The sequence below is a fragment of the Seriola dumerili genome, unplaced genomic scaffold (genome assembly GCF_002260705.1).
Source record: "Seriola dumerili isolate Sdu_G_001 unplaced genomic scaffold, Sdu_1.0 BDQW01000088.1, whole genome shotgun sequence".
Classification (NCBI taxonomy): Eukaryota; Metazoa; Chordata; class Actinopteri; order Carangiformes; family Carangidae; genus Seriola; species Seriola dumerili.
The window spans coordinates 6,557,612-6,570,568 of record NW_019174343.1 but is presented as its reverse complement, the minus strand read 5'-3'; the positions used below and the strand labels follow the sequence as shown (position 1 = coordinate 6,570,568).

Here is a 12,957-nt window from a genome sequence, read left to right as displayed (position 1 = left end):
TCTGCACAACAAAGAGGCTTTTTCACAACCTGACATTAGACCTAGCTGCTACAATAGCTCATTAAAAAGGGCCCCCAATGGGATAGTAAGGGTATTAAATATTATATATATACACACATTGAGAACAGGGCCTTCGTATTAATTACCAAATATGCCCTGAAGTCGTTTGCAATTTCACACTGACACAAACAACCACTGCTGGTTCAAACAAAGATATACGTCTTTGAGGCAGCTGATCTGAAATTAATGTAAATATTGCATCACATATGCAGCACTCTTATTAGAAGCAGAAAAAGATTTTTAAAAATAAAAAAGATTTTTTTTTTTTCCCCAAAGTTTTTTTCTTTGCATCACAAAGGCAGTCCAAATAACTGTCCCCCTCTCACCCTCTCCCACCCCTCACTCCTCTGCCTTTACTCCACCTCTCAGCCCTCCACCTGGATCACCCACCCCTCTTATGGGCTTCTCCATAGCACCTCCTGCTGCTGGTGGTAAGGACCTGCCTCCTGCCTTTTTTCTTTTTCTTTTTTTTAAATTTCTGCTGTGTGTGTGTGTGTGTGATGAAAGGCAAACAGGGAAAGCATGGAGCTTCCTCTGCTTGGCCAGACTGACTTCTCTGTGGGAGTAATGCAGCTCTCTCACTTCTCTCTTTTCTTCTCCCACATTTCCACCCTTTCTCCTGCTCTTACAGAGGCTGCACAGTAAAGCTGCTGCTGGTGGTAGGGACCTGAAATCTGGATCAACCACATATACCGACGTGTACGACTGCACTGGGATGATCGTGGCGCTGGTGGATGAGCTCATGGACACACAGAGCCTTTTCTAACAGTCTGGCCTGTATATTTCACAACAGCACCCATCTCTATATAGTGCTGCTTATGTCAAGTTTTAGATTACACATGGTTGATTGTGTCTGTGTGTTTGTGTGTGTGCATGTGTTCTGCTAAATCACACATAATGCGTGAGCAAACTTAACTGCAAATGTTGCACTGCCAATTTTAATTTCCTGTTTGTGAACTTAGTCTAGTGCTGGGCTTTTTTCGCACACCATGTTCTAGTGAGGGCTGCAAAAGTTCACTTCTTTTTTTTTTTTTTTCTTATTTGAGCAACCACAAAGTCAAATACCTGAGCCATCCGGTGAACGTGAGTTAATAAATAAGGGAGTTTCACAGAATGACAACATATTTACAGTACCTGGAGGCTTTGCTGCTTGTCGTTGGCTTTGGGGGATTTGCGGCCAGTGTTTTGTTGAGACTGCAGTTGATGTGACTGGGACTGCTGCTGCTGCTGCTGCTGCTGCTGCTGCTGGAGGAGGATCTGCCGAGCCACCTGGAGAGCCTGATAGAGAAATATGAAAAAAGATTTCAGAAAAGTCTAATAGAAATGCTAGAATGCTCAAAGTCCCTTGAGAGCACTTTGATGCCTATAATCAGAGCACATGTATCCCCTTACAACAATATTCCCCTGGCCTTCTGATAGATAACAAACAAACATCACAGACGATCTTTTCATTCGGTCTCTGCCATTCAGAGTCATAAAGCTATGTCTGGTATAAACAGTTTCTCCACAAACACACAGGGAACAATGATCAGATGTCAAAACAAATTCTCAGACAGAAAGAAGACAAAAAAAAAATCAACTGCAGTCATCCAGAAGAAATATTTATCTGTTGATAAGATGCACTAACAGCAAACACATATTGTCAAAGACAGTAATCAGGACTTTTGATCCTCCTTTAGCTCAGCCAAACTTCCCTCTAGAAAGCAAATAAAAGGCTTTATGGCTGCTTCAAATATCTGTTAAAGGACACGGCCTTCTCAGTGGAAAACAAAATACAGTGCAGTCACATGTTTATTACTCCAGCTACTCCCTTTTCCCTTACGATAAATAATCAAACATGCCATCCAGAGCAAACAAAGCTGGAGAGCGCTGGGGGAAAAAACACAGTGGTCTTGAAAACGGTCAGTGATACCAAGAAAAGCAAGCGTTGTGTTCCCACAGTGAGCTGGCCAGCCTCACACCTCCACCAGTAAACCATCTGGGTAAATAACTGGCCTCATTCTTTCCATGTTCCTCAGACAGTTGCTCCCACAATTAAACAAACAGTCAAGGGGCACATCCAAGCTCATCTCACAAACGGACAATCTGCAAGCTCTCCACTCAATTATTTTAGAAGTTCAGAAAATTGTAAAAGTAAATGGTGGAATGTTTAACAAGAAGATAGTGAGAGAGAGAGAAGCACGGAGCACAAAAAAAGGAAAAAAAAAAAAAAAAAAGTTAAGAGCGACGTGTGAACAAGAGAGTGAAACCTATGAAAGACTGTGTGAAAGCAAGATATCTGCAGAGGGAGGGCAAATAGAAAGCTCTGAGGACGGATGAAGAGATAGAAAAACTTTGAGAATTGGTCTTAGTGCCAGTAAAGTCAGACAATACTTTAAGACAGAGAGGGAAGAGACAGTTGAGGGGGTTGGAGTGAACAGCTGTATGATGGTCTGTGTGTGGGTGTATGTACTGACCCTCCCAAGCACACGGCTGTCGGATGACATCATGAGGCATAAATATGACCACAAGCTACAAAGAGGCCACACTCCTGGCATTTCACCATGCTTAACTTTAACGTACATAAACTCTCCTTCTCTCTGTCTCTTTCTGAGCTCTTGTGTAAAAGATAAATGACGCCGGAGCGACATTCATCATTCTGCATGCCTAATTGTCTTCTGCGTGAAAATTTGTCGAGGGGAACCCCCCTGCACGCAAGTACACTCATAAAGAAAGTGTATAAATTGAAACTAAGAACTATGTGAGCAAGATTCACTCCACAAATGATGGCAATATTTACTTTACTTATCTTACATTTTAGGCAATAGGTTGTTTTTTTTTCCTCCAGAGCACAATCTTACGATCTGGTGAAAACATAAAAACACGGCGTGAACTGAGCGGATAGCGGGAGGGGAACGTATGATAACTTTGTGAGATTGTCTGTTATTTTTTTCATCACATTAAGAAGCCTTTTATTGATTAAAAAAAATACCAATATTATTCACAGTCAAAAGGAATGCTTGCTTATTTAATTCATTAAAGGTTTTTCATTTTTGGTCAATTGAAACATTTTATTTGGAAAAGAAATTCACGCTCATTTCAAAGGGAAAAAAATTTTAAAAAAGAGATATTTCAGCATCATATCACAAAAGCTACCATAATCATCAACATTTAAAACAATATTTATAACATAAATAAAACTTAGGTGAGTTGGTGTGATTTTTTTTATTTTGCAAAATGATTTGATCACTTGATCAGATTATCAATGTTTCATTCTACAGCATCGCAAACTTAAAAGTCAGCTGCAAGTGACTAAAACAGATTCTTGCTCTGAGAAACTGATAATTCAGAAGGAAAGTCCACAGAAGAAGAAAAAAGCTGTAACAAAATCATTTGCGACGCCCAAGGCGTGGTATTACGGGCATATTGAAGAGTAAACAAAGATTGCTGTTTTCTTTCCCCTGTAACTGATGACACATGCAGTGAAATGTGTGTGTGTGTGGTGTGTGTCTGGGTTTACAACCGAGGGTGTTGGAACAAAGAGAGTTGAGTCAACAGGATATGATAGGAAGTTCAGACAGTAATGGATGAAGAGATACATTTCTGGGAAGTCTTCCCTCACTTCATGTAAAAAAAAAAAAAAAAAAAAAAAACGCAGACTGCAAACCTGCTCAATGACCAGTCACTACAAGTAGATACTGTTGTATGGGGATGTTAACAAGTACATTCATATTTCAACATTTATGGCTGATATAAAAAAAAAAAAATTGCAAATCATTTCATCATGTTACTCAAAGTATTATCAATATTATGTAATCAACACCGAAGCTTGACCACCACTGTGTCCATACGTGTGTTGGTGTCTTTGTATATATCATTTATGAACAGCAGAAAAGTTCCTGGAGGAGTCACATGACAGTTTAAACAGTTAACACAGCCTCCTGCTATTCACGGCAACAGCTTCATCAAATCATTCTTTTCCAAATTAAGTAAGGGCAATAATTATGTAATCACGCACCATGCAAAACATAGTCAATGATCGTCTTGACATAGTCAAATTAGCTGAAATCACATTGCCGCCTGACAGCACATGCCTGAATATGTTGGCTTAATAACTTCAAAATGTGAGTTTTAAAAGCTGAAGATAGGAGATGAGTGAAACACGGTTGGTGTTGGTCTGAAATATAATGAGACTTAAAGGCGAGCGGGCTGAGAGGACCTGTGTTGCGAGGTCTGCTCCATGCTTAGGAATGCTGCTGTCATGTTTGTATTTTAAAAAGGCCACTGGAGCTGGCATGCCTTCGAGAGGCCTAAAGCTGGGCTAAAATAACCTATTGTGAACTGTCACTGCAATGTTTACACAGCACCCACTCCTCTATCTCAGAGCCCCCGCCCCCTCCTCCTCACCCCCCTCCCTCTCCTCCTCTGGAATTTATCTTCTTTTGATCTCCCATTCAAAGGAGTGGACGCTTGACAGACGTGCAAGTGTAAGAGCTGCTCCAGACAAAATGTGATCAACTGGAAACTGATGACAGGTGCGAGGCTTTCAATGCACAGAGACGTATAACGGTGCAAATCAAGTGACACATCAGCTTAAACTGATCAGTTATAAAGTTACAGTAGGCTGAGAACTACACTGTGCACACGGTGAATGGTGCAGTGGACAGAATCACACTTTTTGAATCCTATTTTGTTTTTTTTACTGTATAAAGAACAACAAACAAAAGAAGGGTTTGTGATATTGTGTGTTGATACATAAATTGGATTTGTGTAGTTTACATCGTCTTCTTCTTAAGCATACAGGACCACAGCAGACCTGTTATAATCTCAAATTGAGGTTGTTTGGGAAACGAGCTTGTTACTGCAAAAAGAACACAAGTGCAGAGATAGACGCCTACATCCACACAACATGCATATATTCATTGTCTGTAAGTCTACACACACACACACACACACACACACACACACACACACACACACACACACACACACACAACACAGAGGGAGTGAACCCTTCAGGTGCTTTTGATTAGAAAACACCCTCCAGCACATGACGAGGTTTTATCTGCAACAAAGACGTCGCAATTTGGTATCCTTGTCATTTGCAGTCCTCTTTTATTTTCTCCATTTCAAATGTGTTCAGAGTTTACACCCTCTTCCCCCTGTTAACGCAACTTCCTCAATAAACAACAGGCGTTTTATCTGCATCTACTTTCACACCATATTAGTGAATAGAGGCAGGAGCGTCTCTTATGTCCCTGGGCTATCACGCTGTGATAAGGGAACTGCTAAGTACTGGATGTCTTTATGTGCAGTCTGCACATGTGGATTATTTACAGGCTTTGGGGTTTCCTGCTGCTAAAGCCAGCTCTGGGTGTCTCACAAATCCCAACTCAGAGCGTTGCCACACAGTCAAGTCTGCTCTCTGTTGAATCCCTCGCTGCACCTTCTCCCACAATGACAAAAACCCGACATATTGCAGATCCATGTTTCTCTCTGTTCTCTCTTTATGTCACTTTACTGACCCACAGTAACAATCAAAAATAGCACAAACAGCCCAAGTCTGAAGGGAGGCCTACGAATCACTCCATTTGCTTCAAATGTGACAGAAACACACTGCTCACATCACATTGTGTAAATGACAGACAAATAGAAAAGGAATGTGATAAAAGGTCCAGAGAAAATAGACATGATGTGGGTAAATGTGATGGGGAAACCATACAGGGGGGAATCGTTCGGGGTGTCTCCATCGGGAGTCACGCAGTGGGAAACGACGGGGCCAGCGATGTTTGTTCGGGCTCATCAACAGCGAGACCTCCTCCTCTTGCCACAGCTGGGGAAGACCCTGAACGTGAAATGGTTTCAAGCAGATTGCTCCTAATTGCTAGAAGATGTGCAAGCAGGTGTAACCGGATCCCTGCGGCCACTCAGAGAAAAGGAGAAGGAACGAGATGTGCATCTGTTTGTGTGTTTCTGTACTTGTGTGTGTGTGTGTGTGTGTGTGTGTGTGTGTGTGTGTATGGGTGTGCGCTTCGGTGTATTTACTCAGTGGTCATGTTTCGCCAGGCTTTATTAGGCAGGAGAGTGTAGCTCAGAGACAGCCAGCAACAACACGACTAATAGGTTAGCTCTTAATGTAGTCCGGCTCAGAAGACACCGGCCCCTCTGGTCTCACTCTGCAGCCTCTGTGGGGCTTCAGCGCCAGCAGCCTAAATGTCAAGGTTATCTGCTTGACTTTCTGACTGATCGCACGTCGCAACTCACCTGACATTTATCACTTCTGCTGTTTCTTTTTCAAAGACGAGCCCCCTGCTTCTCAGCCGGCGCCTAACCAAGCCAAGAGGCCGGGTTCTCCACATAATCTGCTAGCATGCTAAGCTAATGTAGTGTCCTTCCACAGGCAGCACAGGAAAGCAAAGTTATGCAGGTGTTTCCAAAATTATATAAGCTATTGTAGCCAGTGGCAATGAAATCGATAGAGCTGGGGGTATAACTGATCCTATATTCACAATATGACTAATAGCAGACTATGCAAACACATAGTTATAGGATTCACTTGGAATACTGTCCTTTTAATTGAAATGCATATAGTTCTTTTTTTTTATTTTGCAGCAGGGGGTGATTTTTAAACATGTAAGCGGATAAGCAGTGGGGATCATGTCTATTTATATTAATTGCACTTTTTTCTTTCTCTTTCCTCAGTAATACAGACGTTTATCTGCAATGCAAAGCAGGGAAAATCTAGTTTCCCAGTAAGTATATAATTAATGCCATTTCCAAAAAGCCACTCCACATGGAAAACAGGCCCTGATGCTCAAACCTTGTGCATTACTGGGCCCTCGCAACAACACTCTCCAGTCTGTGTTTAGATTTCCAAACTAATTCATGTAGAATACATAAATAAATCAACGTTTTATACCCACTTCAAACCATTAGATTCCCTTCCTTCTCTGCACTTTTCAACTAATCTATTAATATTTATGACAACGCTAAACATTTCAAATATCCACGTTTAAACAATAAGGCAGTGCGTGCACTTACATAAGACAAAATCTGACTTCAATAATTTCTCCTTTTTTTTTGTCAAACACACCTCCCCCCTGTCCACCCCGCCACCAACCCACCTACCCTCAACCACCCCCACCCCCACCTCCCCACCCCCTCTACCCATAACAGGTAATGCAGTGCCCTGACAAATGTTTTTTGGAGAAAAAAAATGACTGTAAGAAAAACAAGACGAAAGCAAAGTTATTAACTGTGAGTGGAGATAGAAGAGAGGGGGCTGTGAAGCAGGACTGATGATGGAGGGAGTGGAGTGAAAAGAGTGAGAGGAGGTGGTGGTGGGGGGGTCAGACAGATGGAGGACTAGAATAAGAGTGTGAAACAGAAAAGAGAGGTAAAACGGGAGATGGAAAGAGAGGAAAAAAAAAACAGAATGTAGTTGAGGGGAGGCGGAGGTTGCAGGAGGTGCAGAGGGGAGGGTAAACACTGCCCCAACCAGGCGGTTCGGGCGCTCGGAGCCTGGTACAGAGGGGTCACCCCCCCCCCACCCACCCACCCACCCCACCTCCCAGCCCAGCGAGGTCAGCTCAGCTATGCTGGCCTGACAGCTTCCGTTTGCTGTGTGCTCGGCATTTGTTTGGATTCCCCAGCCTTGCTTAGCCAGCAGCTTAACAACAGATGGCTAAAGAAGGCCTCTATTCAGAGTGGTCTGGATCAGAAAATCACACCAAGGAAAGTACACAAGCTGCAGACGAAACACACAGACACAGCACGAGCGCGCACACACATGCAAATTACATGGATTGTCAGAGTTGCACATGCTGCAAATGAGGGAACCGCAAATAAGGTTTTGCTTGCTGCAAACAGTTATTTCATTAGCCACAGAGAAGCATGCAAAGACACAACGGCGAGTAGCATGCAACAACATGCAAGCGAATGCCTACACATGCACAGTGTTGTCTGATTATATCGAGCAACTTCCTGGGATGAGTCAGTAACCGAGCAGATATCAGTGAAAGCATTTCCGTACCACGCCATTATTAAACGAATACTGTGTTTATTACAGCTTTAGTGCGGTGTAAACTCATAAACACCCTCCCAGAGTACAAGAGGAGCTGTCAACTAAATATTGTTTCTCTCATGAGTCGCTCTTCCACCTCAATTACGCCTTTCAACTTCACAGGCTCAGTATGATAAAGTGGCAGTAAAAATCATTCACATTAATACACCATTGTGCATCTGCTGCTAAAGGTAATTAAAGAAGTAAATGACTCATAAGAATAGACATATTAGCTGCAAAATGAAAGGCAACTGGGCTGCCTCATGAAAATATGTACCATTAAGATACTGCATTTTCATATTGGGGTAATCAGCTCCACTAGCCTGATGCTGATTTAATCCACTCCAGTGGAAAGTCTATCAGCGCACAGCCGCGTGTCACTGTCTCTCTTATGTCTGCCCGCCAAGAGCCAGGCGTGCTACTTTAGCATTGCCAGTGAATGACTCCACTAAAGGAGGGAGGTCACACACAGGCAAATCAGTCGGAGGAGCAGTCAATGCTTAGGTGTCATTTAGAGGCAGATGGAGCAAAAGAGGAAAAAAAGTGTGAGAGTTAGAGGAGGATAAAATGAGCTAAAAAGAGTAATAAAAAAATAAGACGGCAAAAGCACAAACGATCTGGGAACAAAGCGGCAGGCGGATCTCAGCAGCCCCCCTCACTCTGACCTCAGCTTTTTGTTCTGAGCATATGATGCCTCAAGATGCCCACCGCTGAATACGGTGATACTATCCGTCAAGTTGATAAAGTGGGGGGAAAAGAGCAGAGGCATGCTAACTGTGCTGAGTACTTAGATGGACTGTTAGAAAACACACACTCCTCCTGATTGCATCTTTGGTGGAAGTGTTGCATCACTTTGTAGCAGGGAGTGTTGTGCTTGGGAAAACGGGCGCTTCCAAAAACCCAGCGTGAGACCTAGAATACTGTGAGCAGATTTTATCGTGCTTGAATGATATTGTTTAGAATGGGAAGATCTATCTACCCTGGTCTCATAGACGGAGGACTCAACATTATTGATACACTCGAGACTTCCGGGATAGGACCCATAAAACCTCTTAAATCTTCCAATTTAGTTGTGGTGAATATAGATGAATGTGGTCCGTGCACAACTATAGGATGGTGCTGGAGGAGGGAAGGAGAGATCAGACAGTTGCCACGGTCATGGAGCGTCACACTGCTTGGTGCCTTACTTTTCCCCCTTGTTGACAGCTGACCACTCTTCGGCCTCTACACCACGGGGCATGTTGATTAACTCAGTGCAGATGCAAAAGTAACTCATCTTGATGAATAATCCCGCTAATCAGTGAAGCAGACAACAAGCGTGACACTGCCCAAAGCAAATTTTGACTGCTCCCTCGAAGATGGATTCGTAATGACATCCGCCCAAAGAGTGGACGAATATCTGCTCCTGCTGATTTCATTAAGAGACTACAAAAAAAAAAAATCTTTCTTTGTTCCTCTATGGTTTTATGTATCTCGTAACAACCTCACCATAGGCTTTATGGTGAGGCTGTGGTTTGCGACTACATCTTTTTCCCGCTGATGCTCACTGCCTTGAACTGTCCTGACCTGAGACCTAACACATCATGAGCTGCTGAGGGAGAATTCCCAGAGTGTGTGTGTGTGTGTGTGTGTGTGTGTGTGTGTGTGTGTGTGTGTGTGTGTGTGTGTGTGTGTGTGTGTGTGAAGTGAGAGTTCCTCCGAAAGAGAAGATTTTCTATAAATCACAGGCCAGTCCAATTGGCTATGGATAGAGTTGCAGCGGGGAGAGACGGCTCCCTGGGAATAGCAGTGTCTCTGTTGAAGTCATTCCAAGATGGGTAATATGATCCTGTGCCGCCAGGAATAAAGGAAGGGAAGAGAAAAGGAAGAAAAAAAATCTGATTGCTCCGGCCATAAAGAGGAGTAATCTCCAGCAGGGTGCAGACACATCACCCGTCACACTGGACAGTAATGTATTATAGTCTCACAGGCAGATGATGTGACACATGGTGGGCCTCACTTCTTCTTTTTTTTTTTTTGGTGGTTCACAAACTGCTTCTTCTCTTATACCAGGAATTATTAACCTACATTGACTTGGTAGGAAGATGTGGAAGGTTTATGGAGAAACAGACGGTTGACAGTTCTGGTGCTAAGCAGGATGAGGACCCTCACTCTCTCAATTTGACACAGACAACCCGGCTAATTTAGAGCTACAATTATGTTTAGTCTGTACATAGATCACCGTGTGATGCACCGTTTAAAGCAGCAAATAACTGGTAAAAGGGGCAGGATGCTTCTTCATGTATGCAAATGAAATTAAGGAAATGCTAGTGCCAACAGTCTGAGGATGTCATACGACAGGTTCCTTTTGTGATAAGTGACCAACGGCGTACAACAGTGATGGTAACTGAAGAATTCTACAGCCATAAACTGTATGTTTAGGCAAGATGAGATTAAAACAAGTTCAAATCCAGTAGAACAACATCTCAACGTCTGAAACCAAATTTACATGAGGCTAAAATGTGCAACGTTACACAACCGCCAAAGGCTGCAACAAATTTACATTTAATTTTACATTTAAAGTCACCTGTTGCAGGAAAATGCCAACAATGGAACCGCTGTGACCTGTAGTAAACCTGAAAATCACACGTCAGTTGAAAAGCCTGGTGGAGATCAGTATTCTGCAGCCATCTTTGATAAAACACAAATGTAATAAAGATTGAGGAAGATGCTGAACTTTTGGAGCCATTTCTAGGAACTGGTGGCCACCAACAGAATTAACAACTGTTTAATGACAAATTCATGACAAATGGTTTCCTTTAGCTTTCTCCAGTGGTTCAAGCACAGTGCATCTACCACTAAAGATAAGATGTTCAGTACTTGTAGCCCGGGACTTGAGATTAGATTGGCCAACCACATTTATAGTTAACAATTCTTACAAATCCTCTTTCATTTCATTTCCTTGTTCTGGAGTGTTTATGGACTAACAAGTCATGGAAAAAAGTCCTTTAGGTGTAAGCACTTTTCTAAAGCTTAATTAACATGCGGAGTGCACTGTGGTGACAGAATTGGCCGCCCTCAATCTGCCTGAGCCACCTTCAGCTTTAGGCGCTGAGACCTGCAGGCTGCAGGCTTCAATAAATGTCGCAGGAGAAGATGATCACAGCTCAAATTAAGTTACGCTCTAAGCTTGAAGGGCTTACATAAACATGTGATGGAAATATTAAACTACAACAAACTGAGGAAATAAGACGGGGGAGAAAAAACTATGGTTTTCAATTCCGATACAACATGAATGCAGTTTGAATTAGTGCAATTGTGTCAGTTTTGTCCAGGTGTTGAATTTTCATTCGGACATTGCATATATATATATGTATATATATATAAATATATATGTGTATGTATATATATATATATATATATATATATGTACCCCGAGTTTTCAGAAAAGAGCCATTTAGTGAATAAGTGGTAAAAAGTAAAACGCAGGTGGCAGAAGTAGCCCAAACAACAAGCACTGCAGGAACCAAGGGCATGTGGGCTATAGAGCTGCTGGGGTAGTGGGCGGGGGGAATGACAGACTGCTGTTCAACTCCATTAGCTGCTATGTGAGAGGGGTGCATCTAGCAGCACACGACCTGTGAAGAATCTTAGATCTCACTCTATCTTGGAATGGGGATTGCCGCATTAATTCTAGGAAACTGTAATCTCTCAAGCAAATCAAATTACTCTCATTAAGCGCAAGAAGAAAACTGCCTCTGTAATAAGTATGTATAAAAAGTATTTATTACCAATAATCACCTCTTTAATATGAGCTAGCTTACAACGGCTTTTATTTTTGCTGATTAAGTTTAAAAATGGGGAAACAAGGAAGGGCACATGCTCACGGACGCATACACATGGCATTTGCACACACACACACACACACACACACACACACACACACACACACACACACACACACACACACACTCACACACTCTTTCAAACACGTGCACAAACACACACACACACACACACTAATACACAGCTCATGGAGTTTATGAGAGTGGTTGATACAGTGATTAAAGGGGAGGGTAGAGGGATACAGTGCTCGAGGGCCTTGGAGAGGACGTGCCTCACCTAGTCATAAAAACACACCTCTGTCTTTAAGCCAGCACCGGAATCGCTCTCTGTAGGTTCACTTGGAGGTGAATCGCGAAAGAATTTACATGCAAAGTAGCACGTGTCATAACCCAGACAGTGCACACGTAGAGTTACATTGTAACTTGGCACACACTCACTGACCGCTGCATATTTGCAACGGTTTGCGAGGTTTGACGGCATGACCCAGGGCGGCCACACACACACACACACACACACACACACACACACACAATGCTGTTTCTATGATACACACAGCTTCTGCAGGCTTTTTCTTTTTTTTTCGTTTGCATAATTTGTGTATGCACAGGCCTAACTATTCCACCAAACAGCCAACTGTGTGTTAATGTTATGCATGCATGGTTTTTAAACAGTAAATAAAGCTAAATAACATTGTGGGCATAATGACTCTGGTGGGAGGTGAAGTCTTTGCTCTTCTTCCAGGATATGACATCATTCCACAAAGTGCAAGCTGCCAGCTATAATTGCCTTGCTGGTAAATGGAAGATTTCCTCCCTCCCTGTTTCTAGTATTTCATTTTTTATTCACATAACCAATTAACTACATCTACAAAAAAAAAATCTAAAGGACAGTTAACAAAAACACATCAAAATGGGCGATAAAAACAATTTGCCTCCACAAAATCAATTAGGATTAAGGGTCAGTGGGTCATTCATTTGCTGCTTCAGCATAATTACCTGTTTTTCTTCCCCTCATTTACTTCTTTATTCAGC

The 12,957-nt window shown here is 42.5% G+C and overlaps 1 protein-coding gene across 1 annotated transcript in view; it reads right to left on the bottom strand.

Annotated features, from left to right (window-relative positions):
* Positions 1–12,957, bottom strand: part of foxp1 (forkhead box P1) — a 147,048-nt gene that overhangs the window by 49,993 nt on the left and 84,098 nt on the right. Inside the window, exon 7 of the mRNA XM_022744896.1 lies at positions 1,195–1,338. Within this exon, the coding sequence (XP_022600617.1) occupies positions 1,195–1,338 (144 nt within the window). The remainder of the gene's footprint in view (positions 1–1,194; positions 1,339–12,957) is intronic.